Source organism: Hetaerina americana, unplaced genomic scaffold, assembly GCF_022747635.1.
Source record: "Hetaerina americana unplaced genomic scaffold, ioHetAmer1.1.p SCAF_5, whole genome shotgun sequence".
NCBI lineage: Eukaryota > Metazoa > Arthropoda > Insecta > Odonata > Calopterygidae > Hetaerina > Hetaerina americana.
In genome coordinates, this window is record NW_027287095.1 from 67,366,925 (window position 1) to 67,392,007 (window position 25,083).

The following is a 25,083-nucleotide window of genomic DNA, read 5'->3' on the forward strand; positions in this document are numbered from 1 at the left end:
TGTCTTCATCAGGCTCCATATCTCAAGATATGTGAGTTTATCTCTTCTTCTTCTCATTGCTATTTTGACTAACTGAAGAATAAACAACAACTAAGGCGATTGGGATGGTGCATTAGCTAACGTACTAGCTGCCCATCCAGAGGGCTAGGGTTTGAATCCTGGAGACGGCAGATCTTTTTTAGAGGTATCTCGATCTTTACTTTAGGTGCTTCATGGAGAGCACTTTGAGTGAGTACACCATCAGTCAGATGGGACGTTAAACTGCAGGCCCCTTGGGGCCTTTCGTTAAGAGTAGGCTGATGCCGAGTTTCTCTCCACCTTTCATATTTCCCGTCCATCCCTAATGGTGCAAATTACCTCATCTGTTAGTTGCCTCCCCTAAATCTATTGACAACAACTAAATAATGCCATGAATTGCTACAGGATCACTTAAAAATTATTCCTCAAAACAGTACTGTCTTTTCATATAGGGGTGCAGGAAAAACTAAAAATGATTGCAATCGTTAATAATTCTGATTAATTCTGGCTTTATTTAATTAAAAGTCCTTTAAAATTACCAACCAAGGAAACTAACATTACTCTGCCAGTGCAAATTCACTAGTGGTTTTATAGCCAAAAATCATATAAATAAGATTTTCCTCCAAGAGAAATCATCAAATCATCCACACATAAAATGATTAAATATTATCTCTGATAACAAGAGCATTACTTTTGTATTTAAAAGAAAATGAATAAACTTTTCAGTTACCTGCATATTGGAGAGTAGAAGTGGAGCTAAAGCCAACTTTGACGAGAGGAGTTGGTTAATTGGATGTCGCCAATGAGGATAATGAGTATGCAGCCATCTGATCAGAGAAACCAGCTCCTCACAAACAGTGCTCGAGTAAGAAGCTGTTAGGGGAACTCTGCACTCTCTAGTTTCTTCTGCATTCGCCACTGAAATTAGGATTCACTTGCATGATTAAGTAGTAAGACGCACTTTAAATATAAAACCAATAAGAGGCATAGTATAAATTTCTATAGGTTTTCAGTATCTTTGAGATGAGTATTTATAAGTTTGATCATTCCACTTTTGGAAATTATAAACTTTTATGGCTTTCGGGAGACCTAATAGTGTTAAATGTTAAATAGACATGCCACCATTTTTCTGTAAGTCTTACATTGTACAATAAATTCATTAAATTATCGACAATAAATCTACATTTTGCAATAAAATTTTTTTGCTTTAAAATAAATTAATGGAAATTTATAGATACAAAATTCATGTAATTCATTTTCTTGGGTTTCTGATTAACAATTACTAGGGTTTCCAAATTTATTCATCCACATCTCCATTTTAACACAAATAATCAGGATAATAAATTATTGGAATCAACTCATTATTTATTTAACATGTAAATAATAGAGCATTTAGATGGAAGAGAGCTTTGAAATGTGAAGGAAAATGTTTACAGATAAAAATGTAATTCACACTGTCACTTTTACTTGTCTTTATAATTAATGAACTATAAACATTTATAAAATGAAGATACACACTCAAAATCTAAGAAAATATCATCTATCATATCATATTTCATGAGTATTTAACAACCAACCCATAGCAACTTTGTGACATATCCTATATTTTATGGGGGTTTATCAAAGTTTTCATTCTTGATATTAACTTCAATTTCAAGTTCATGCCTTACTTTACCTGGCTGATGTTGAGGGCCAGGAGAAGTGAATGAAAATAAATTAGCTATCACCTGCAGCATTCATACTAGAACTGCATTTGACTATTGTCACTATACCATGCAATAATACAACTTCATTAAAAAGTATTATGTACCACTATGTCGATAAAAATAGAAAATATGAGACAAATGCCATACCTCGCCCTGTACACAGAAGAGTTGGATCAGAGGGGCACAACAAGAGGCGACGACCAAGAATTTGAATCAAGGATCTAAGTAGTCCCATTCGCGTAATTGTTTTCCCAACGGAAGAAGTTTTCTGCTTTGGTTTCCACATTTCACTTTCTGTTTCCAGGAGCTTATCACAGCTTGTTGGAAGGTCATCAGCTGATCCATCCACCTCATCCCTAATAGTTTTTTCTTTGGTACTTTCTTCTGCATTGTCCTGGGAAACAACTTCCACTACTTGATCGACACAGTTTAGGTTTTGCTTCTCTTGCTTTATATCATTCTGCATTTCCAGTACTGTGACTTGGCTTTCGTGCTCCTCATCCTCATTCAATTCACTCCCTTCATACTTTTCTCCATCCTCATCTTGCCATGCAGGTAGGATGGCACGCAGAAGCCTCAGGGAAAGTATCTATGAAAAAATATGATAAACTTGAATAGTTCATGTAAGTAAATTATCATTTACTTAACATGGGCTTTGGGTAAAATGGGAACTAAAACAGATTAATTATTTGCATCGAGTAGAGCTCTAGTACTAAATGAAATTCACTCAATCAGAATAGTGTGGCCAGAAGTTGGTTGCCCTATGCCAATAAAGACGTGATATCAGAGTCACATTGCTAAATGCTTTTATATGGAGTCATTCAAGGGTATCCCTGAGTTCAAAACCAGCTTGAATTAGCTTGTATGTTCTTAACCCTCAACTTTTATCATGCTGTCCTAATATTACATGGATATGAAACATTATTGAGTTGATGACTAATTTTATTAGATAAAACTTTTGTCACAATGGTTAAAGTACTTCAGAAATTAAGGAAAGATGATAAAACAATTGCTCAGATTGCTTAGAAAAACCTGGATTGTGTTTGTATCCAGGATCTTCCACTTTATATAATCCATTGTGCTTTATACGATTATCACATTTTAATTGCATTGAGTATTGTTGCATCATCCTTCACCTTTAATCTTGAAGCTTTAATCTGGAAAATTCATTATTTCTTTCACCCTGAACTGCATTACAACTTTAATGTATAATCACTACCCTCGGATCTAAGTTTAGGTTAGATGTGGATATTCTTAATATTATCATCATTAATTTCTATTTGAGTATATCTACCTCCACTCCTTTTTCTAATCAATTTACTCTTTCAATTTGACATATTTGCAGTTTCTCAATAAAAAGCAAATGCTAACATACCTGTTTGGGAAGAGGTATCTCTGGACCAAGCAATGCATTGTTAAGGATACCTTCACTGGCATTACCATTTAGAGATCTCCTTGGCATTGAAAGCAGTAGCTGAAGCCAAGGAGTTGTGGCAAGAGCACAACACATCTTCTTGGAGGTCGCGAGAGCTCTGATGAGACCAAGTGTGGCCCACTCCTGCCCACCCACCATTGCTCCAACCATTCCATCGCCTATCTGCCCTCTGTTTATTCCAGATTGTTTTTCTCCACATGCCTGAAGAAGAAGTAGATGACAGAGGCCATGCATTTAATAAAGTACACCCCCAAATTAATAAGGGTTATCAACCTGAGAATGCAGTGATTTTAAAAATTTCCAAAATGGGACAAGGGCTTGGACTGATTTATCTCAAAATCGGTTATGCCCTAAAGCAGTAAAAATAGATAATCTTCAATGTTTGCCATCCAGCTAATGATACTATGATATTCCTGCTGTTTCAAAATGAAGTATTTTAGATGATAAGTGTCAGAAGTGGAAATTGCAGTTGAACCTCAAAAAATTAGCATAATTCATTCCACGATCTATCTTGTAAAGTGAACACTCGTTTAGGCAAACTAAATTTCTCATATAAATTAATTTAAACATGAAAAAGTGTTCCATACCAAAATAAAATTATGTAAAAGGTTTATTAAAAGAAAATTAGAAATACAGTGTTTAGGAACGTGGATCATGTACACCTTTTCTTCTCTTGTGAAATGAAGTAACCGGGAACGAAAACTCAATTTTGTAAAAGCAAAAGAGAATTGAAATAAACAGTTTATTATTAATAATATGTACCTAATTCCTTTTGACTAGAAAACCATTTAGAGACATTAGTTTTTGCAGACACTTAAAGTTTTTGTAAAAATGTGATGCAGAATCATCATAAATAAAGTTAGGGCATGCATGTCCACTTCCTTATTACGCTACTGTCTTGCATGCATGGTACGATGCAACAGTTTCCCATGATCTCCATATCACATTTAGGCTGCTGTTTTGGACTTAATACTTCTTAAAGGCTTGTAGAGTTTCTGAACGGTAAACAAGCAAGGATTTGATTTTCAAATTGCTGCTTGCCTTTGTGCAAAATAGTGGCATGAGACAGCTTTCATTGCCTTGTGGTCGGGCAATGTATTCTCTTCTACTGTTGTGGGTGCAAATATAGGTTCGCTTCAGTATCTTCTTCCTGAAGAGAACAGGCTTGTTACAATTGAAAACATGTTGTGGCAGATAACCCTCAGAATATACAAAATTTTTGGAATCACCAATGAAATTCTCAGCTCCCTTTGACTCAGAGTTCGCTATTTTACCATGCCTCACAATGCCATAGGTGGTGGGTATTCTCATAAACTTTTCAAACCACACACAGCTCCCCTTAAATACTTCTTCAGCTGTTAATGAACCAGATATCTCAATAATAAGGTTGACAAAAATCACTTTCCCCTTCTAACAAATTATATCCTTGTTAATGGTGTCACATTGAAATTGTTTATATATTTAAGAAGCAACCTTTCAAAATTGTAGAGAATACTTAACTGTTGCATTGATACTCTTGTCACTCTATTTGAAGCTTCTATCACCTTAATTTTGTTAGGAAGAAAATACAAATCGCTGATGTCGACCGATTGTTTACCTACATACTAGATCAGCCATGCTCACACCTAGTTCGCGATTTTCAGACTTTACTTTTCATTTCTAGAATTATTTTTATTCTCTTAGGTCTGTCTTTGTATGGCTTTTTCTTCGGGGTAATTTTTATAACTATGCACAAAATATTACTAAACCTTGGAGGAAAAAATCACAAATAATGCCAGGATACAAGTTTGGAAATATTTGTGATGAATAGCAGCACTAAAATGCCAGTGGAACAAGTGCTAAACACAAACTGAAGTAGCAGGCATGCAATCATTCAAGTAATTAATTACCCTCTCCTTATCACTCATTGTGCGAAAAGTCACTTGTTAAGCGAGTCATTTTCAGGACCAACAATTTCACTTAAATACGAATTACTCATTGTGCAAAGTGTTCGCTAAGCGAGGTACCACTATATAGAATTTAAAGTGGGAAGATTCAAGAAATTTTGAGGCAGGCTTGTGAATTTTAGGGTTCCTTAGTATCATTAGAACAAACTTTTTCCTTTATATAATTAATTAACCCATGTTCAAAATTGGAGACATTTCATAAAGAGGAATGTTTTTGGAACTTGGGTAGGAATATATACTTGTATGCAATGAGTACATTAGATAGTATAAAAAATGTAACACAAACTCACAGCTTTGATGTGATCTCTCAATAAGGATGACAATGTTGATGTAGCTGAATTCTGCATCTGATTCGCACGTAGCCCAGAGCACAAAGCCACTGAGCGAAGAAATCTTATTGATGCTTCTCTTAAAAGACGGGCTGGATGCCCTGGATGCATACTAGACTGGATGCCTGTAATTCAAAGAGCATGTGTTAACTCTGCAGAAGAATCCTGATATATGTGACACATATTTTATATTGCATGTAATGGATGATATTTGTTACAAACTAATATAAAATTAAAAGTGGTACCATTATGACATTAAGGTGGGCCTATTACCATTAACATTCCCTAAGGCAAGATTCTGATCTAATCACTAAACCATTGCTTATAAAACTGAATAGAGAGTAAGTAAGTAAGTAACATGATAATTAACGTCATTCATTAAACATTGCTTTCACAGTGTATTTAGAAGTTGCCTTTAGAATTAAAGGTAAAGGCAAATCTAATTTTACAATAGGGTTTGCTTCCTGGAAAGCACATACATAAGATTTTCCCAAAACTTAAATTTAATCTTTACTGGCTTATTTTAAGTGATCTCTCACATCTGCCCCCAGTGGAGTGCATGATCACACATTGATGAATTTAACATGGGGAAAATTTCATTTTTAAATTTTCAGAAGGCAGAGATACTGAGTAGCAGGTGGGACTTTGTCATGGGAACAAGTTTATATCTTCCATAATCCTGACTAATGAATATATTTGGATGTGGTAGAGTCACTAAAATTCAAATTTGAACTTAGTGATTAAGTCAATCCAAATATGTTGGGAGACTATCAAAACAGGGATTACTGCTAAAAATCACCAAAGATAATTTCTCATTTACTTTCTCATGAATACCTGGAATTGTCACTATGCATCAATTCTGGCTTAACAAATTAATACGTAATTATACTTTTGTATTGGTATGTATATACATATTGTATCTCTTCTCAAATTGTGAAATTTATATCTGACGTGTCCTATATTTGTGCATGTATGAATATGCAACAAATCTCCAGACAAATAAATGTATTATTATTATTGACCCTCACAAATAGTACAATTCTCCCGAAATTAAAACAAATTCTCCATGGAAATGATTTCAATGTGAAACTTGTCACAACTGGTATCCTGGAAAAACTTGGTCACATAGGAATTTCACCCAGTGCCACAAGCAATTACTAGTTCAGAACATAAGGTCCTCTATAGTCAATATTTAAATAACAAATGAATATAAATTTTCACAATAAAGTGGCGTTTTCTCCAAGGTTATGCATACACATGATGCCCAAGGCAATACATTTTGAGGTGCATTCCTTTCCCAGCTATTTACCAGTAACACATCCTTTAAAATGCCGGCAGTATATGGAAATTTACCCCAGGTAAGTGACTTTACTTCAGAATAAACCCTATAAATGATATTGCTCCAAACCATTCCGGAACTTCCACACTGTGATTGAAAATACTGAAGCAGTAACAGCAAAGAATTTTTCTGTACACTCAAATACAGGGATTCATGTCCAGTAAATAAGGAAAACTACCTCTCTGCTGAGCCAGTGAGGCTCCAGGCAGTGGAGCACCAGGATCTCCATTCCCCAGTCCTAAGCCGCCCTCATCGTCACAGCACCAACCACCTTCACCTTCTTCTGAGTCTGTTTCTGGATCACTGGGAGGTGGTGTAGGAGGATGGGCTAAGCACAGATCAAACTTTCCCTCTTTTCCCATCCTGTATGAATTTGTTGATCCATTATCCCACTGCACACGGATCCATCCATCTTCACCCAATTCCCCAATAACTCTCCCTTCCCCTGGAGGCACACCATCCTGAAAATTGCCAATGCTTGATTAAATTTATCAAAATTCTTCCACTCAGACTACACCAAACTTGGCATAATTAGATAAATTTAACTGTAATGGTCTACTTTTCTTTTATGAAACCCACCGCTAAAAACATTTCATAATTGACCTTTAATATTTTTCCATTAATTTATTAAATCAATTACCATAATGTATATTTACTCATGCAGGTTTTATGTTTACTTTTAAAATGATGATGTCCACTAAGTTCAAAGGTTAGAAAAATACAAAAAAACTGCAGAAGATGCTGCAGAAGTAACTTTTAACAGTCATCCGCTAATGCGCATTACAATGCAACAATGTCAAAGTGCAAATCATTTCTTTTATCTATTGGTCGAGATATCTATTTCAGCATAAGGCATATTTCACATGCGCAAGGTTAAAGGAGAACAGATTTATTTTGAGTCAATTTGAACCAATATAATTATTTGACCTCGCACCATGTAAGTAGAAGAGAAGCAAACAGGAATCAGAAGTAGTTATTAGGGGAAGAGATTAACAGCTGTCATTCATGGAAGGTTGAACACATTTTGATGAGAAAGTTACCACATTTCACCCTTGAAAGAAGCATGCCGTATCCAGAAAATTAAGAAGTAAATAAAATGAACCTATGGCCACTAAAGCAAATTAAAAAGGAGGTTATAGCCTTCAGGGTAAACTTCTATTTTTTAAGTTTACTGTATTTAACTTTGAGGAAAGGGCATGAATAGAAGGGGATGTTGGACAGGATGAAGGGAGGATGGAAGTAAACAGAGATGAAGAGGGACCCCGTTGTAGAGTAAGATGTTGGGTTGTGTTTTGTTAGGAGGAACAAAATATTTATTTGGTAGTTGTGTCCCTCCAAAACCTACCTTAACCGGTAGATTACCTATTATAACATTTCACTAATTTGCAACATACTTTTATTTATTTTCAGTTACCTAAAATGGTGGGATCACTGGGCAAATAAGAAATATGTTTCAGTAAAGAAATAATTATTTCATTATTGTATTTGGAGATTTAAAATTAAAAACCTATAATTAACTGATTTCACATGTATCAGCCCTTTCTTTGCCACAGTCTTTTGTCATTAGAATGGTGCTATTATAGGGCTCCCTAGTCTCACTAGCAGGTTTGGATCAACAAACTTTGTGACCCTGGAGATAAATTTTTTGATATCATTGCCAAAGGCCGGCAAAATGCAATGTCTCTTTGTTTCTCATTCCCTTTGCATAATTTTTTAGCTCAAAAATTAAAAGAAAAAAATAATAGTAATAATCTTATACTGTGAACTTGGTGCATATTTGAAGATTTTAGAACCTGAGTAACATCTAGCACAAAGGTGACCGGAGAAACAGTTTTGAAGGCCACGAGTTTGAATTGGCATTCAGTTTCTGATTTTACACACAGATCCTGTAGCCAGAGTGCTGAGTCTGTCTTTACATCTATACACAGTTTTCGTAATTTCCATCCTGTACCTGATCACACCATTTCCAATCTGCTCCACGTACTACTCGCGTGCCAATCTTCATCAGGGCTGCCAACTCTGGCCCAGTCATAGGAATAGGGGGTGGTTTGCTTTTCTGGACCATGTCTTCGAATACAGCATGGACTACTTCACGGGGATACTTATCCGTAAATCCGTGCTGGGAGGGGTCAGGACCTTATGAGAAACATATATCCATAAATGAATTAAGGTTCAGAAGTAATACAGTTTTCAAAAGTAAAAACATTTTAGCATAAGTACCTATTTGCCTAAGCAATGTATGCACTAATGATAAAACTCCTGAGTTGATGATTAAGCTGACTTCATTTCCATGATGATCACCAGTGAGCATCCCAAGAATGTTCAACAATACTCTGAAATAGGAATATCATATTAATAGCTATAAGAATTTTAATGTACTTTCAATGAAGTATAAAGAGGAACATGAGGTGTTCAGTTGAGACTCATTTGAGCAACCTTGAACTACTTTTATATTTTCGGAAAAGGTTTTTATTTTCTTATTATGTATAAAAGAGTATACAATAGTATGGATGAATGGAGGATGGGAGAAAGATTATTTCCAATTCTATGTATCATTTTTATCCAGGACTATCAACTTTCACCTATTCAATATTAATCCAATGAATGTTGAGATATTGCAATACATAATCACTTTGTAAAGGGTCCGTACAATAAGTATCATGACTGGTTTGCTGTAGCCTGGACGGAGCAGTTGATGGGGGTGCGACCAGTTGGCTCGGTAGAGGGGTCTCCCACCACTCAGGCACACTTTAGTTCAGTCGCCTCTAGGCATGGGTTGAGACAGGAGGTGGATTTTTGTGATGTGTGATTGTTCATGGGGTCATTGCGCCAGCATGGAGCGCACCGTCGAGCAATGCTACTCTGTGAAGTTTTGCATTAGACTTGGGAAATCCACGTCGGAGACCCTTGAACTCATTAAGGAGGCTTATGGGGATGATGCCTCAAGCCGCGCAAGAGTTTTCGAGTGGCACAAAATGTTTAAGGAAGGCTGGGAGCTCGTTGAAGACGAGCACCGCATCGGATGCCCGATGACCGCTCGAACCGATGCTCAGGTGGCCAAAGTAAAAAAAGTTTTGGACACTGACAGGCATTTAACCATCGCCCTTATCAGTAAGGAGACCGGCCTTTCAGACGGAACCATCCACACCATTGTAACAGATGAGGAATGAGGTGCGATGCGACTCCATCGAGGCTGTTCAAGCTGCGACGACAAAGGCTCTCATCAGTATTCCGGAAACCGACTTTCAGGGGGCTTTTGACGAGTGGCAGATGCGCTGAACTAAGTGCATTGATGCAGGAGGAATGTATGTTGAAGATTATTACGTAATTGTAATGATAACAGCAATAAATTTCAATTTTTGGAACCAGTACCGATACTTATTGTACAGACCTTTTATTTCACATTACACATCAGCATGTGATTGGATAACATTTCAAGTATTTTATGGAATTATGCATGGCCCAGAAAATAAATCCTTAATAAGAAAGTAATTATGTTTGAAGATATAACTCTACAGATACTGCAAATTTTTAAAATCATTTCAGTATTTTCAAATAATTTGAGGTCAAGATTAGATCTTGATTTAAACCAGGGAGTTGGTGAATTAATGAGACATCGGATGTATGTGTATTGTTAATCATTTAAATGTATTGTCAGTTTTAGAGGCATATTTCTTTTTCAAATATTTATTTCAGAAAATATTGTACATAATCAATGTACAGTAAATTTAATTTCCTTTTATACAAATGCATAATGAACACTTTTTTTTTAATTTCTAAATTCTAGCTACTCATGTATTTGGACAGAGCCATAAAATGGCTGACAGAGCTATAAAATTTATGAGCATCACCAATACCATAATTAGTTTTTTTTAAATATGCTCTTCTTGCATTTGAAATTTATGATAACCACATACCTGGCCCACGGTAGTTTTCCAGGGCAGAGCCAACCTTGGGTGCCTTGATTCAGTCCCCCCTTACTACTAGCAGCCAAAACAGCAGTTGCAGGTGCATTTCCTTCTTTCTCCCAAGGTGGATGAAGAAGACTTTCTCTCAAAGCACCAACTGCCCATGAAAGTATGCCAGCTCGTGCCAGAAGGACCTCAGCTCGATCATATGGAGGAGCTGATTCAATTCCTTCATCCCAAGAGCCACTATCAGTAACTTTTGTGCTCCTTAAGGTCAACCTTAGAACAGTACAAAATGGACACACAAATTATGCCTTTCACTGAACTCAACAAAGCTGAATCACATCAAATGAAAGCAAAGCAGGACTGTAAAGGCATTTTCTGTGTTGTACAACACTATGCAGCTAATTACCTCGTAGGTATGATCTGGCTCCACAAAATACTTTTAAAATATTTTATGGTAAATTTCTGCTATGGGCCAGACCAGATAAAATGATCTTCATTGGTCTGGATTCAATTTTTACCGCACCTTACCCTCTATACTTCATCTCCTTCCTTTCCTGGCCTCAATGTGATTACAAACTTGGCTGTGAAATGATTACTAATGAGAGAGAGAGAGAGAGATCTTGTTTCCTTGAGATAAAGTCTGCAAAAGCAATTTTGCGCTTCATTTAATTCAGGATTACACCTATTCACTGCATGGCAAACGTATACCTGTACCTAATATTCACCATGCCAATCATAGGCTTATATTATCTCTCTGCTCTAGGAATCTTATAGGATTCCTTTACCTAAAATATCTTCATTTAATTTTTGACTTGGAAGACTTCTAAAGAGACTCTCAGAGATGAAAGATAGAACCTTGATGACTTTCAGTATATATAAATATGATGACAAAAAGCATAGCAAGCCAAGGATCTGACAAATTTCAATCCCAAATTCATTAGTTCAGAATAAATCATACATGGGTGCACAGACCATATCATAGGTAGGTACCTAAAAATTATGATTGTCTTCTGAGTTCTATGACCACTGTTTTCAACAAATCAATTCTTTGCTTTCTCAGGACCTGCTTTCTCGAAAACAATCTTTCATTCACTTTTAATCTCTCATTGCAGATCCTTCACAGAATGCTTCATTAATATTTTTAATCAGTATTTAAAAAATAATATTGTTTAACTCATTATAAGCCAAGAATTTTCTTGCCCTTTTTGGGTTGAAGAAAAGGTCAAACTTCCAAATGATTGAATAAAAAACTAATTTTGTTGTTTTGGCCAATAATTCAACAAAGAACCACTTAAAGTGGTATTTTTAATGTAAAGGCCATCAAGATCAGCCCCAAAGTTTTTTATTACTGAATTGAACTCCCAGTTTACTAATATAAAACTTACACCAAAATCATACCTTATATACATATATAATGCTGACTGGCATGTGCAGCACTGAGCTGATTAGGAAGGAGAAGTGGAGGAAGAGACAGAGAGACCAATTTGGAAAATTCTGAATTGGGAAAGTTTGGCAGGAGGTAGTGAGGTCGATGGCTGTACCTTAGGGATCAAGCTGTGGTCAGGTGTTTTGTTAAGTTGGGGAGGGGAAAGTGGCTGGCATGCAACACATAAATAATAAATATCATAATATAATATTTATACATCATAACATGAGTTTGGATGCATGCATGTCTTCAAGGTTACATAGAGTAGTAAATAAATGATAATCTTAATGCAGACACATATTACAAAATAGTAATTAGTTACTAAGGCTAATTATTATGTATTGGTTATAATTTTTAATGGATCAAATTTATTCATTTTCATAACTTTAAGAAAAGTTATAATGATTTCTATTGCTTTTGCATTAAGGTTAACTTATCCATTTCCTTGGTAAATTATACGACTAACTTTAAATAGTTTTTTATCTGTGATTCTTACTTGAGCCAAAGTAGGTAGTCACTAAATTGGACTAAAGAGAATAATTAGACTTACACTCTTTAATGCCTTACATTTAAAGTAAAGGAGTAGTATTTATTAAATTTGAAATACTACATGCTTTGGACAGTAAAATATTGCATTCGAGTTATGCATATCTCATGTTTCAAGATGCCTCAGAGGCATATCTCATCTGTCAAGCAATGTTTTTTTCCGTTAAATAAAAAATAAGTATTCAAAACATATTTAGTAATTCATAAAATGAGATATGAATACAACTATACTCGAATCCTGTAATTTATTTTAATTAAATAGCTTAGTAACAAAACAGGACCTTTAGAAAACTGACTACTATTGCGTTCACAGTACTCAAAATTCCATATTTAATTTGGCTATCTTCCATTGCAGTTTTTTCCAACCTTTTCAAAAGTTGTCCTATGTAGCAAAAGCACAACTTAAAGAGGATATTCCTGAGATTTGAAAGATTTCTAAATGACTCATGTTAAAACAATTAACAAGCCTCATACGAGTAACTTAAAGAACACACTTTTATTTCCACATAAAATACTTATTCAGTTAGAATTAACATTTAACATGGAAATACAAAGTGTATTCTTTAAGTCATGGATTGCTTCCACAAAGTGACACGTTGTAATTAATACGAGTAACTTGTGCAATCAGAATGCTTCCAAATCAGAAACTTCTTCATATGACCTAAATTCAACTACAGCACAAAACATAATACATTTAAAAACAAAAAGAATTTCCTTCATTGCTTTAAATATCAATATGATGGAACACTAACCCAGTAGAAAGAGCAGAAGGTGAGTTCCTGCCATGAAGAAGGCCAAGCCAACCATTGAGCAAGGCATACTTGGCTGAAGAAACCAAGTGGTCCCATCCCAAGAGCTCTAACATCATCTTACTTCCTTGGACCCTGATTCTGGCTCTTTGGATCTAAAATATAAATTAGAAATATGGAGGTACAAAATTTTAAATTTATTTTGAGGTTTACTCCAAAGTCTATGATATTAGTCAGGGCAGAGATGCAAGTTCACCTGGCAGTATAAGGCTTTACGTAGTGTTTCAACATTAGTTCCCTCTTCATGAGTTACAAACTCCACAATAGAATTGGCCAACAACAAAATGTCAGGTGAAAACAAATCTTCATCACTGCTAGTATTTCTGACAGTCTGTTGATACTCCTTTCCTTCCTCCTTTTCTTCCACTTGATTTTCTATACCAAAGATAATATGAATAAATAGATGGTGAAATAACTATAGAGGCATTGTAAAAATGAAGAATCATCACAAAGTCACACACCTGTACTCTGATCATGATATTTCTTCCATGCTATCACAGGAGAGGTGGCAACTGATGTTGCACTTGCTTTGAGGACCTGTGCATCCTCAATTTCTTCATGACAAGACTCAACCATGGGTATCATCACTTTCTCAATATCTTTTGCTTTGTCCAACTCTTCTTCATTCCCTCGGTCCTTATCCTCCTCATCCTCTATGACATTTATCTGCCGGTCTTTGTCAGACTGCCAATTTGTTCCATTTGCATCCTTATTGCTCTCATCAATTGACAAATGTAAGCTTTCTAGGGGGCTTTCTGGCCTCAACTCATGATCTTCCACATCAGACTTTCCAGCAACTCCAACAACAACTCCACTCGAAACTTTACACTGTGCTTCAGCAACCAGAAGAGCATCTTGACTCTGGAATAAAATTGGATAAGGAAAAATGCAATCCAAGTAGATAATACAATACCTAAATATGCAATTACCAGTAGGTACGCACTCTATATGTACATATATAGGTACACTATGCAATTCTGAGTCCAGCCACAAAGATATATAGTATGATTATGCCATTTAAGGGACTTATATTTTATAATATATAATATGCATATTCAATTGTTTCTGGCTCAACCTTGTGGAAATTCATGTTAATGAAATTAAAAATACAAAGTAACTTTCCACTGTTCTTTATTAGCGTACGACCGGTTTCAACGCTCAAGCGTCATCATCAGGTACAAAATAAATCAGTCGCAGTTCCACTTATATACCAATCATGAGGGAGAGGAGGGGTGGGTGAGAGAGAGGGGGGGGGGGACGAGGAGGAGGCGAAAGAAAATGGAGTTGCGATTGGCATTGATGTGGAGGGGGAAGAGGGGTGTTAAGTGTCAGGACAGGTGTTTGGTTGGTTTAGAGTGGGGTGGGGTGGGTGGGGGGGTTTGTCGGGTCTATCTGTGAGGGAAAGGGGTACTTCCAGGATTGGGGAGAGGTATTCAAATAATATATCGTTAACCACATGACCCGTTTTTAAGTTCTTTTTGATTTCAAATTCTTCCCACTTCTCCATCCTCATTCCTTTTTCACTCTTATGTAACAGTTCTGGGTTGAAATCACTCCCATGATTTTCTTCCCATGAATGTTTAGCGAAGTGCGATTGTTTTAGGTCACAAGTTCTAAAACAGCGTTTGTGTTCCTCCGCCCATGTCTTTAATGACCTCCCCATTTGACCTACATATATAGCACCACAGTCCCCACAAGTTAACTTATACACACCACTTTTATTTTGCGTACATATTTTGTCTTTAGCGTTATTCAAGAATGATTTTAAATTATTATTATAATAAAAAGCTATCCGAAATTTCTCTCTAGGAAAAAGGTTGGCTAACTTCTGTGAAATTAAACCATAACATGGGAGTTTGCACCATTTGTAACCTATTACCTCCGTATTAAAAGGTTTGAACAAAAGATTGTGTGCTTTGGAGGAACATTTTCTTTGTAGCATTTTGTCCACTAAATTTTCTTTGTAACCATTTTTCATTGCTAAACCCTTAATCGTTTTGAGTTCTTTAGCAAAATTACTTTTGGAAAGGGGGATGGCTAACAGTCTGTTTAAAAGGAAATGAAAAGTGGAAAGCTTATGCGATATGTGATGACGGGAGTTGGAGGGGATGATGTGGTCTGTGGTGGTACTTTTCCGAAAAATTGCAAAATCAAAGTCCCGTCCCTTTTTCGACACTGTGATATCTAAAAAATTTAATAGATTATTCTGTTCTTTCTCACAAGTGAACTTGATACTTTCGCATTGGGAATTCAGGTTGTTCATAAACTTATCTAATTGTCTATCAGTGCCTGTCCATATAGCAAAGATATCGTCTACATATCGAAACCAACAGTGAATATTCTTGGTACAAATTGAGGGGTTGTTGAATAATTTACTTTCAAAATCGTCCATGTACAAGTCAGCAAGTAGTGGTGATAACGGGGACCCCATGGCTAATCCATCCACTTGTTTGATTGACTATTTTGTATCTTCACTTTTGTATCTTTTTTGATATATTATTTGAATACCTCTCCCCAATCCTGGAAGTACCCCTTTCCCTCACAGATAGACCCGACAAACCCCCCCACCCACCCCACTCTAAACCAACCAAACACCTGTCCTGACACTTAACACCCCTCTTCCCCCTCCACATCAACGCCAATCGCAACTCCATTTTCTTTCGCCTCCTCCTCGTCCCCCCCTCCTATCTCACCCACCCCTCCTCTCCCTCATGATTGGTATATAAGTGGAACTGCGACTGATTTATTTTGTACCTGATGATGACGCTTGAGCGTTGAAACCGGTCGTACGCTAATAAAGAACAGTGGAAAGTTACTTTGTATTTTTAATTTCATATAATATGCACGCATAAATTAAGTTGAAGAACAGATAAATGCCTAGTATCTAATGCAGGAGGTTAAATTAACTCTTCACTGACATCAATGTATAACTTGTATACAAAATACTTCCTCTTGATTCCACTTCCACTTTCTACTTTACTGTAGAACTAAAGCATATCATTTTGGGAAAGCAAGAATAAGATATATTAAAACACAAAATGGGAGAAAACTTACCTGAATGCTTGCATTAAGAATGTCCTCGGGCTTTGTTGGTATCTGGCAGCATGGAGCAGATGATGAGCATCCACAGCCACAAAATGATGATGGTGAGGTTGGTTTGGAGGACTGATGCTGTTGCTCCATGAGGAGAAGGTGGTTATTATGGGAATGTTGGCTTTCCTTGTGATGATGAAAGGAACGTGAAGCATTTACCCGCATTTCAGCCACCAAGGACTTTGCTGTGCGCTTCCAGCGTGGATCCAAATGCAGAAGGTTTAACTTATTCAGTGCCTTCACTTCAGGGCTGGTGGCAGGTCGCACCTCCATCAACAGAAATCTAAGGACATAACATAAAACAATAATACAGAAAAACCCCCTTCACCCCCAGTGAAAATTATTGCTATATCGAAATGCATGCATAATAGTGTTCTCAATTCATAGAAGACATATTTGACTATGTATCTATACATAGTCAAATCAATCACCTGTAGAAATACGCAAAACCTTGTACAATACAGAATCCAGTTAACTTAATGTTAGTCACTATCTAACAATCTAGTTCTATATCATGCATCCTAGCATATTCATAACCACTGCTTGAATCCACTTCTTAATTGATGAATTATAATTATTTTGGACAAAATCTTTTTTTCTTGGTTATCAAACAACTGTAACTATCTTTATAATTTCTGAAAGGCTTTCTTTGCATGTTTTTCTTTTACACTTGAACTACATCATTTCTGACATTGTATGTCTTACAAACCAGTTTATAATCAACTATATGACATAAAATGTGCCACAGAGAAAATCTAGAAGGTTTTGTGATTGCAATTCTATGAAAAATGTTGTTGTGCACAACATTTTTAATAGTATCAACAGCATCCAGGGTGATTTCATGGAACATTTTCATTTGTTTCTAACTGAAAAAAATGATTGTCATGTCCACAATTGGATTTTATTTATGATATTTTACACATACATACAAGGAGAAGGAATGAAAGGTGAGTGGAAGGGGAAATGGGAGTAGGAATGTGTGCAGGTATATTGGGTGAAGAGAGAAGTAGAATTGCATAAGAATCTAATTGGTTTTTATGAAATTTGAATCATTATGTGTAATGCACTGCACTTTAGTATGATATTACTATTTAATTACTAAAACATGAAGAACATTCATGATTTTTTTGTGATTGCCAAGTAGCAATATTGTGTTTATGTTTGATGACAAGGGAGACATGATAGTCCAGGGGTCGAGTGTTATAATACTAACAGGGGGGCCTGGGTTTGATTCCTGGGCACACCTCTGGGCACCCTCGGCTTCACCTTAGCTTTGTGATTTTTTGGGTACTAGAGCTTCCTGGGAAACTACAGGCAGCACAGGGAAAGGATGTGGTTCCCATACTCGGATGTGTGAATTTCACCTGCCATTGGGTTTAGTACAAGAAGAATTCTACCCTTACTTATCAAACTGATTTTCTGGTTGATAATTGTATTTATGGTACAATGAAAATGCACAGACAGCAGCTACACATTCTGTTCAATAAAGAATGATCATAACATTTTTTACCCACATTATTCAATGTGCAAAAATTTAATATTTTTAAATTACAGCACAACAACAGTTTATATAGTCAGATCAATTCCAACCCAGAAGAAAATAGATTTCTAAAAAAAACTATACGTAATGGAATAACCCTCTGGATGAGATGATGATTCCAAGATGATTCCTTTATCCTCCTTAGCAGTGGCAAAAAGAAAATATGGTCATGGATAGGGTATGAAGGGAAAATTGTAATGAGAAAGTAATGTGCTAACCATATAAAATTTCTGACTATGCCTACTCTGAAACAAAATATTGTGTATAGCATGTGCGCATTGAGTATCACATTTTATTTATACCACAAACACATTTGTTTGATCTATTAACCCAGTTATAAAAGGTAGTTACACTTGAGTAAACATTACAGAGAGAAGTAAATGAAGATGCAGTGGCTAAACCTACCTGCATTTATCCTGTATGGGCATACAAACTTCTTTGTATGAACGTCCTTGCTCTTGACGAGCACGGATGAGATTCCACTTTGCCTGATGTACCATACGAACAATTTCAGCTAATCCTTTGGTTAGTTTTACTTCATCTTGATTACCATTGCTTTCTTCCAAAGCCAATTCTGGAAAATGAATATAAATTCGTAACATGTTGGTTGAAATAAGTACTAATTGAGGGGATTTAACTTACAGCATGGCTTATGCACAAATAAAATGGAAAAGAACCCACAAATCCTGTTTCTTGAAACAATTGAAAGAGAAAACAAACATTTCAGTAGAAAACTTCAATTTTTAGTCATCAATTTCCACTTTTCTAAACATATCAGTCCAGTTAGGCACTTCCTCCTCCGAATTAAGAAAAAGTTACTGAATTATCTCTATAAACTAGGCTTACCACCTATATTTTTATACAACCAATTATGCCAGAATCACAGGCAAAATTTTCTATTGATGGTTAACCCTCTTAGTACGGCAGGCCGATATATCGGCTTTCGTATCCCTGGCGAAAAGTGCGGCGGGCCAATATATCGGCTCTTGCGTAAGCTATTGTTTAAATCGTTGTAACTTATGGTTTTTTCTTTAATTATTTATGGTTTTTGTGCTATCGATAGGTTGAATTCCATAGAATTACATAACTCATTTTTTAATTTTTTATTAGCAATTTTAAATGCTTTTCAAAAAGTATAATTCCTACTATAATTTTTCGTTCAGTTTTGTACATGTCGGGAAGCTCAGCCTAATTGTTTGCTCGTTTTTTTTTCCTGAGTGGTCTTTCAACTATGAAAAGCCACTGAAAGGCTACTAATCTGTTTTCATCTGTAATCTTTTGAATGTGTTATGGTGTGGTGGTGTTGATATATAGCTGCTTATTCAGACTTTGTTGATACGATGGAAATGAGAGCACTGCTTTGTAATCATTTTGGTTTCTCTTGTCTTGCCGTCCATCCGATCTAATCAATTATGCCCTGTGTATTGGATTACATTGTCAGCAGTTCTCTGTGAGTTAGAACATGGTTTTTTCTGCCTTTAGATTGTAAGCACATTGCCGCAGTCTCAAGGAAAGGGAAAAAGTCCCAATTTGACTCAATGAGATCAGCCTCTTCAACAAAATCGAACTATGCAGAGGCTGACAAAAAAATTTGCTATCACTGGTTTTTCTTTATTTATTTATAATATTTTCTACATGTCTTTTTGATTCTTTATTATATTTAAATATCGTAGTTTTATTGAAAAATATTTTTAAAAAAATATTAGTATTGTTTCTAAAAATCGAAATATTATTGCTAAAAAAATATTCTTCAAATTTATAAAACTGTAATAATTACATTTATTTTTCAGATGATAAAAATGTAAACCATCAGTATTAACTACAATATTTTATTTTAAAATAAAAAAAACTGCATATGGATATCCAAACAAATAACTTCATAATGTTTTTTTCCTAAGGTGATACATTTTCTTAAATTACCCTTAGCACTTCTCACTAGTACCCCTGGAATCCCCGCCGCACTAAGAGGTTTAATCTGGACACTAGAGTAACCTGAAGTCATGGTTACCAAAATTATTCCATTTCCAAGATTTTAAATGGAGAGCTTTATAGCATATTATTATATGCCCCTACTTCTGGCATTTAAAAGGCGTACCTGACCACAATTGAACACTAGTTGATGTCAGAACATAAATCCTTTTTAAGGCAACAAAGGGACCATTTTGACCTTTCAATTAAGGGAGAATAGGGGAATTAAATTATAGGATTAGTATAAATGGCTACAGGGTCACTAGTCATCTGAACCTGTTTAACACCACACTTAAGTAAAAACTTTTACAAATGTATTTTTCTTTTAATTATGATTCTATTTCCATTCCCTAGTTAACTTAATCAAGGTATGAATTACTATATGATTGTGAAATATGTTTATTTTCATTATTATATAAATAAATAAATAAATAAATAAATAAATATATATATATATATATATATATATATATATATATATATATATATATATATATATATATATATATATATACACATAATTATTATTATTATTATTAAGTGTTAGAACTTTTATTCCTAGAAACTTTTAATAATAAGACATTCTCTTCCAACTATATTTTCAAGTAAAAGTACCTTTCTGGACAAGCAAGAGGGCCCGTGGTGCTAATCCGGTATGCCAAAGGAGAGCAGCCATGAGAAGACGACCAGCCTCTTCCAAAGGATGATCAGATGGGAAATCAGCACGTGTTAGAAGATGATTGAGTCGACCATGCCGTTCAACTAATTGCATTAGTGCTCGAACTGGAGGTTCCTGGAGATTTAATTTTACTTTTATTTTTATATCCTATCATTAGGATTCAAGATTATAATAATAAATCTTAGAGAACTCTTAAAAAACAATCAGATGAACTTAACGTAGAATTTTACAGCAAAAAGGTTGAATCTACACAATAATTTTGCAAATACAGAGTAAAAGAGTTTTTTTGAGACTACTCATTGAATAATCATATTTCTTGAATACCATAATGTATAATTAATTCTGGAAAGGCTACTTTCTAAGATGTATTAGGAAAATATTTTGAAATGTAACTAACATTCAATCTCCCATCAGCCAAATTTTGTAAGAAATCCAAACAATCTTCCTTTGTTAGTCCAATCTCTTTCCCCAATCTTCCAGTGATTGAGTTGCATCCAATAGGTTGCTGCTTCCCTGACACCTTGGGTGGATTTGAGTCTTCTTGCACAGGAAGAGCCTTTGAATCACCTAAAAGTAAAATTAGACATGCTTTAGTCATTGAAGAACTGATTGCACCCATGCATTAGCAGCATGAATATTTCATGTTGCCATTAAATAAAATATAAGTTATTTGGTGACACACATATTGTGGTATTTTTTACCTCAATTAATTAATTAACTCAGCATCATGGATATATCATTAAAAGGTAAAACCAGGTAAAATTTGCAGTTTTTTATAATTAAAATAAAGAAAAAGTAAAATAGGTACTATTGACATAAATCATAAATGCTGATGAAATAATGCATATCTTACTTTTAAAAGTGAATTTTTGGAAAAAATTTTGTCATCTAAATAATAACATAAAAAAGTCAATGAATATATCTGCTTGTTTACTATTCAGAAACTCCTCCAGCCTTCAAGAAGTGTTAAGTCCAAAACAGCACGCTAAATATGTTATGGAGAACACGGGAAACTGTTGGATCGTACCATGTGTGCAAGGCATCACCCTAATGAGGAAGTGGCGATGTGTGCCAGATATTTATTGAATGATAATTCTGCATCACATTTTTACAGTATTTTGATACTTGTGAAAAAACTGTCTATAGACAAATGACTGGTAAAAAAGGAATTAGGCATGTAACATTTCCAATAAACTATATATTTAGATTAATTATTGCTCCTACAAATCGAGTTCGAATTCTCAATTACTTCATTCTGCGATAGAAGAAAAGATGAACTTGATGCATCATTCTATACAACGTATACACCATTTTCTTTGAATAAACCTTGCACATCACTTATTTGTTTCAACATGGAATGCATTATTGTATTTACATTAATTTATAAGCAAAAAGTTGTTTCACTAAACCCGTGCTTCACCTTAAGAGAAAGATTGTGGAACGAATTATGATCATATGATTTTTCACTGTAATGCATCAATGGAAGGGAAGGCATTTTTACTCATCTTATTCACCGGTGTAATCTCTCTGGTGGAACAAGTATGCCTAAAAAAAGACTGTATCCTCTACATCAATTATTTTAAGATTTAGGCATTTCTATGGGTGTGCACCATTAAACCTTGCCCATAACACATAAATTTCACACCTTGGGAGACTCAAATCTCTATTAAAAACTATTCTCTTGAAAGACATTGGGGCATGAATGTAAGCAAGCACAACACTAATGAAACGCAGGAGAGTGCTAATGAGTGAAAGGGAATGCATGATTGCCTTGAACTACGAGGCCTCTCAACTCTTAGCCTAAGAGAAGAGAAAGTGAGAATAATGACTCATCCTCCTAGGTCCCTCAAAGGAAGGGTTAAATATCAGAGAAACTTGAAATGAAACAGTAGGTCATATAATTGGCATGGGTCTGATTATGGAATATCTTCTCCTCTTCTTGAGGGCTAAGCCAGCCTTAAATTGACCAATCAATGGTATAGCTCACTGAAAGTACAAAACTAATACCTATTCATAATAATTTTAATGATTCAAGGTAAAGATGCAGCATCCATTTAAATTACAAGCAAAATAAAATCTAGCCAAATTTTTGACCAAGCTAAAAAAAGTAATGTGTATTCGGGAGTGGATTTTTTTTAAGAGAATGAATAGCAGTGACATGATACCATCACAATGTAAAAACACAATTTGTAATATGCTAACTCAACAGTGTACAATGTCTTTGGGAGTTTGTGGAAATAAACAATATGTATGTGTGGCATGGGACCTGATCATGGCTTTGAAGTTCATTGTACATGTTTTTCAATTCATCCACACTATACAGCAAAGTAAGCCATATGCTTTGGTAGGGAAATTCTCTTAGCTCTGAATTATGTGATATTTGGAAATAAGAGGCCTAAAAATAATGATTTTTTGCTGTATTCCCCTGTAAAATGAATGAAAAATTTTTTATTACCAAACCAGAGATTTTAAAAAATCTATTCCTATAATAAAACAATATTCAACTGATGAGAAGGTAAACAAGGCAGATAAGTATTTGATTATTTTTTTAAACAATCTGTTCAATTTTAAAGGCATTACTTGGCAGCATGATCACGCCTTTAAAATTATATTAAAACATATCCACACAGCATAGAAGGAACATATAAACACTTTCAGAATCTACCACTTTTAACGTTCTTCCTTATGAAACCAAACTCATAAAAACACTGAAAAATCCCTTTAGCCATGGGCCAGTTTCTTGTCCCTAGAAGCTAATTTAAAAAATTCTTCTAGCTCACTCGTAAGAATCTTGTAATAACAATAAATCTGCTTCAAATACCATCACATACTTTTAAAACAATATGCACTTTGCAATGCATTATCATAATTTACCACTGCTTTTTTAGAACATGTAAATTGACTTACAGCTTTAAAAAAGTGGCTTATATAAAGATCTCTGCCAATAATACATTTATTTAGCATCTAAGATTGATTTCATACCTGTGGGAGTGGTTCCTGCAACTGGGGTGCTTCCTATTGAAGCTGATCCCCCAACTCTAACTGTCGGGGCACTGCTGGCGACAGCTTCTCCTTTGTCTTCAGTAAAGGGATCAGGGGGTTTCAGGGCATGCAAGCCACCATGCAAAAAGGGTGCTCCTATCCACTGTCCTGAAACTCCCTCCTGCTCTGGCAACTGCTTAGGGGGACCTTTGGAAAGCATTCTTGCATGAAGACCCAGTAAAAATGCTAAGCCCCTTTCTGTGTCCACCAAAGGTGATGATGCTGAATTAACATTAACCTCCTGCAAAAATGAACACACACCCTGTTTACACTCATGTGAAAAAATTGTCAGAATACATATATTATTTCAGTAATTGGCATTTTAGTAAGCAATAACAATTAGAACAAAAAATATTTACTTCAAAGCACAGAGATTCAAGTGTGCTTTCCGCAACTGGATGCAATTAGGACCATACACATTTCAGTTAAAAGAAATGCTCACAAAGCACGACAAAACTAATTAAAGCTGTTTCATAATTGTCAGGATTGAAAAGGAAAAATATATCCACCATAATCTACTCTATAGTGATACAGTAAAACACAGTGTGTATATATACTGGATGTACCTGTATATATGACATCATTAATATTCTGCGTTGGAGGGTTGCCTCTAGCATATGAAACATGTATACATATGCAGTGGAACCTTGCTTTATGAGCACCGCGGATAGTGAGTAACTTGCATAACCAGTAAAAATATTGTGCCCAAGAATAAATCACTTAGCGAGTGACATTTCCCATTTCGAATGATGAGAACAGGGGGATGCCCGGAGTAATTGCACTGGCTGTTTACGTTTTTGTTCAGCACAAGTTCCACTAGTATTGTGGTGTCATTTGTGATTGCACATTTGCCTAAACTTGTGTTCAGAAGTGTTATTTGTGACAGGTGGTATACAGTTTAGCAATATTTTATGAATAGTTTCTTAAATGTCCCCAAAGATAAAGCCGCAAGAAGATGGTCAAAAGAAAATAAAAATAACCAGAGAAATGAAAAGTGAAATCATTTAAAAGCGAGAACAAGGTGTAAGCTTAGCTGATCTATCACTCACATACAATAGGTCAGCATCAATGCTTTGTACTATCCTCAAGAACAAAGAAAATCTGACTCTTGAAGAGCTTGTGGAGTTGCAATGTGTTTCAGGAAGAACAGGAATAAATTGTGGAGGAGAATTTGTCTGAGGAGGAGGAGGTATCAGCAAAGCAACAATAATTTAGCACAATAAGAGAAATGCTGAAAGCAAGGGAAACTGTTGCATTTTACATTAAGAAGCATCACCCTAATATGGCAGTTGT

The 25,083-nt window shown here is 35.3% G+C and overlaps 1 protein-coding gene across 1 annotated transcript in view; it reads right to left on the reverse strand.

Annotated features, from left to right (window-relative positions):
• The window catches only part of HERC2 (E3 ubiquitin-protein ligase HERC2), a 137,865-nt gene that overhangs the window by 76,816 nt on the left and 35,966 nt on the right, over positions 1–25,083 (reverse strand). The window contains exons 25-40 of the mRNA XM_071592171.1: positions 23,731–24,031; positions 21,146–21,315; positions 20,685–20,862; positions 18,507–18,675; positions 16,523–16,844; positions 13,930–14,329; positions 13,665–13,843; positions 13,412–13,563; positions 10,691–10,960; positions 8,994–9,106; positions 8,725–8,909; positions 6,952–7,234; positions 5,396–5,559; positions 3,100–3,360; positions 1,872–2,313; positions 749–936 (exon numbers count right to left, since the gene is read on the reverse strand). Coding sequence (XP_071448272.1) covers positions 749–936; positions 1,872–2,313; positions 3,100–3,360; positions 5,396–5,559; positions 6,952–7,234; positions 8,725–8,909; positions 8,994–9,106; positions 10,691–10,960; positions 13,412–13,563; positions 13,665–13,843; positions 13,930–14,329; positions 16,523–16,844; positions 18,507–18,675; positions 20,685–20,862; positions 21,146–21,315; positions 23,731–24,031 — 3,777 coding nt within the window. The remainder of the gene's footprint in view (positions 1–748; positions 937–1,871; positions 2,314–3,099; positions 3,361–5,395; positions 5,560–6,951; positions 7,235–8,724; positions 8,910–8,993; positions 9,107–10,690; positions 10,961–13,411; positions 13,564–13,664; positions 13,844–13,929; positions 14,330–16,522; positions 16,845–18,506; positions 18,676–20,684; positions 20,863–21,145; positions 21,316–23,730; positions 24,032–25,083) is intronic.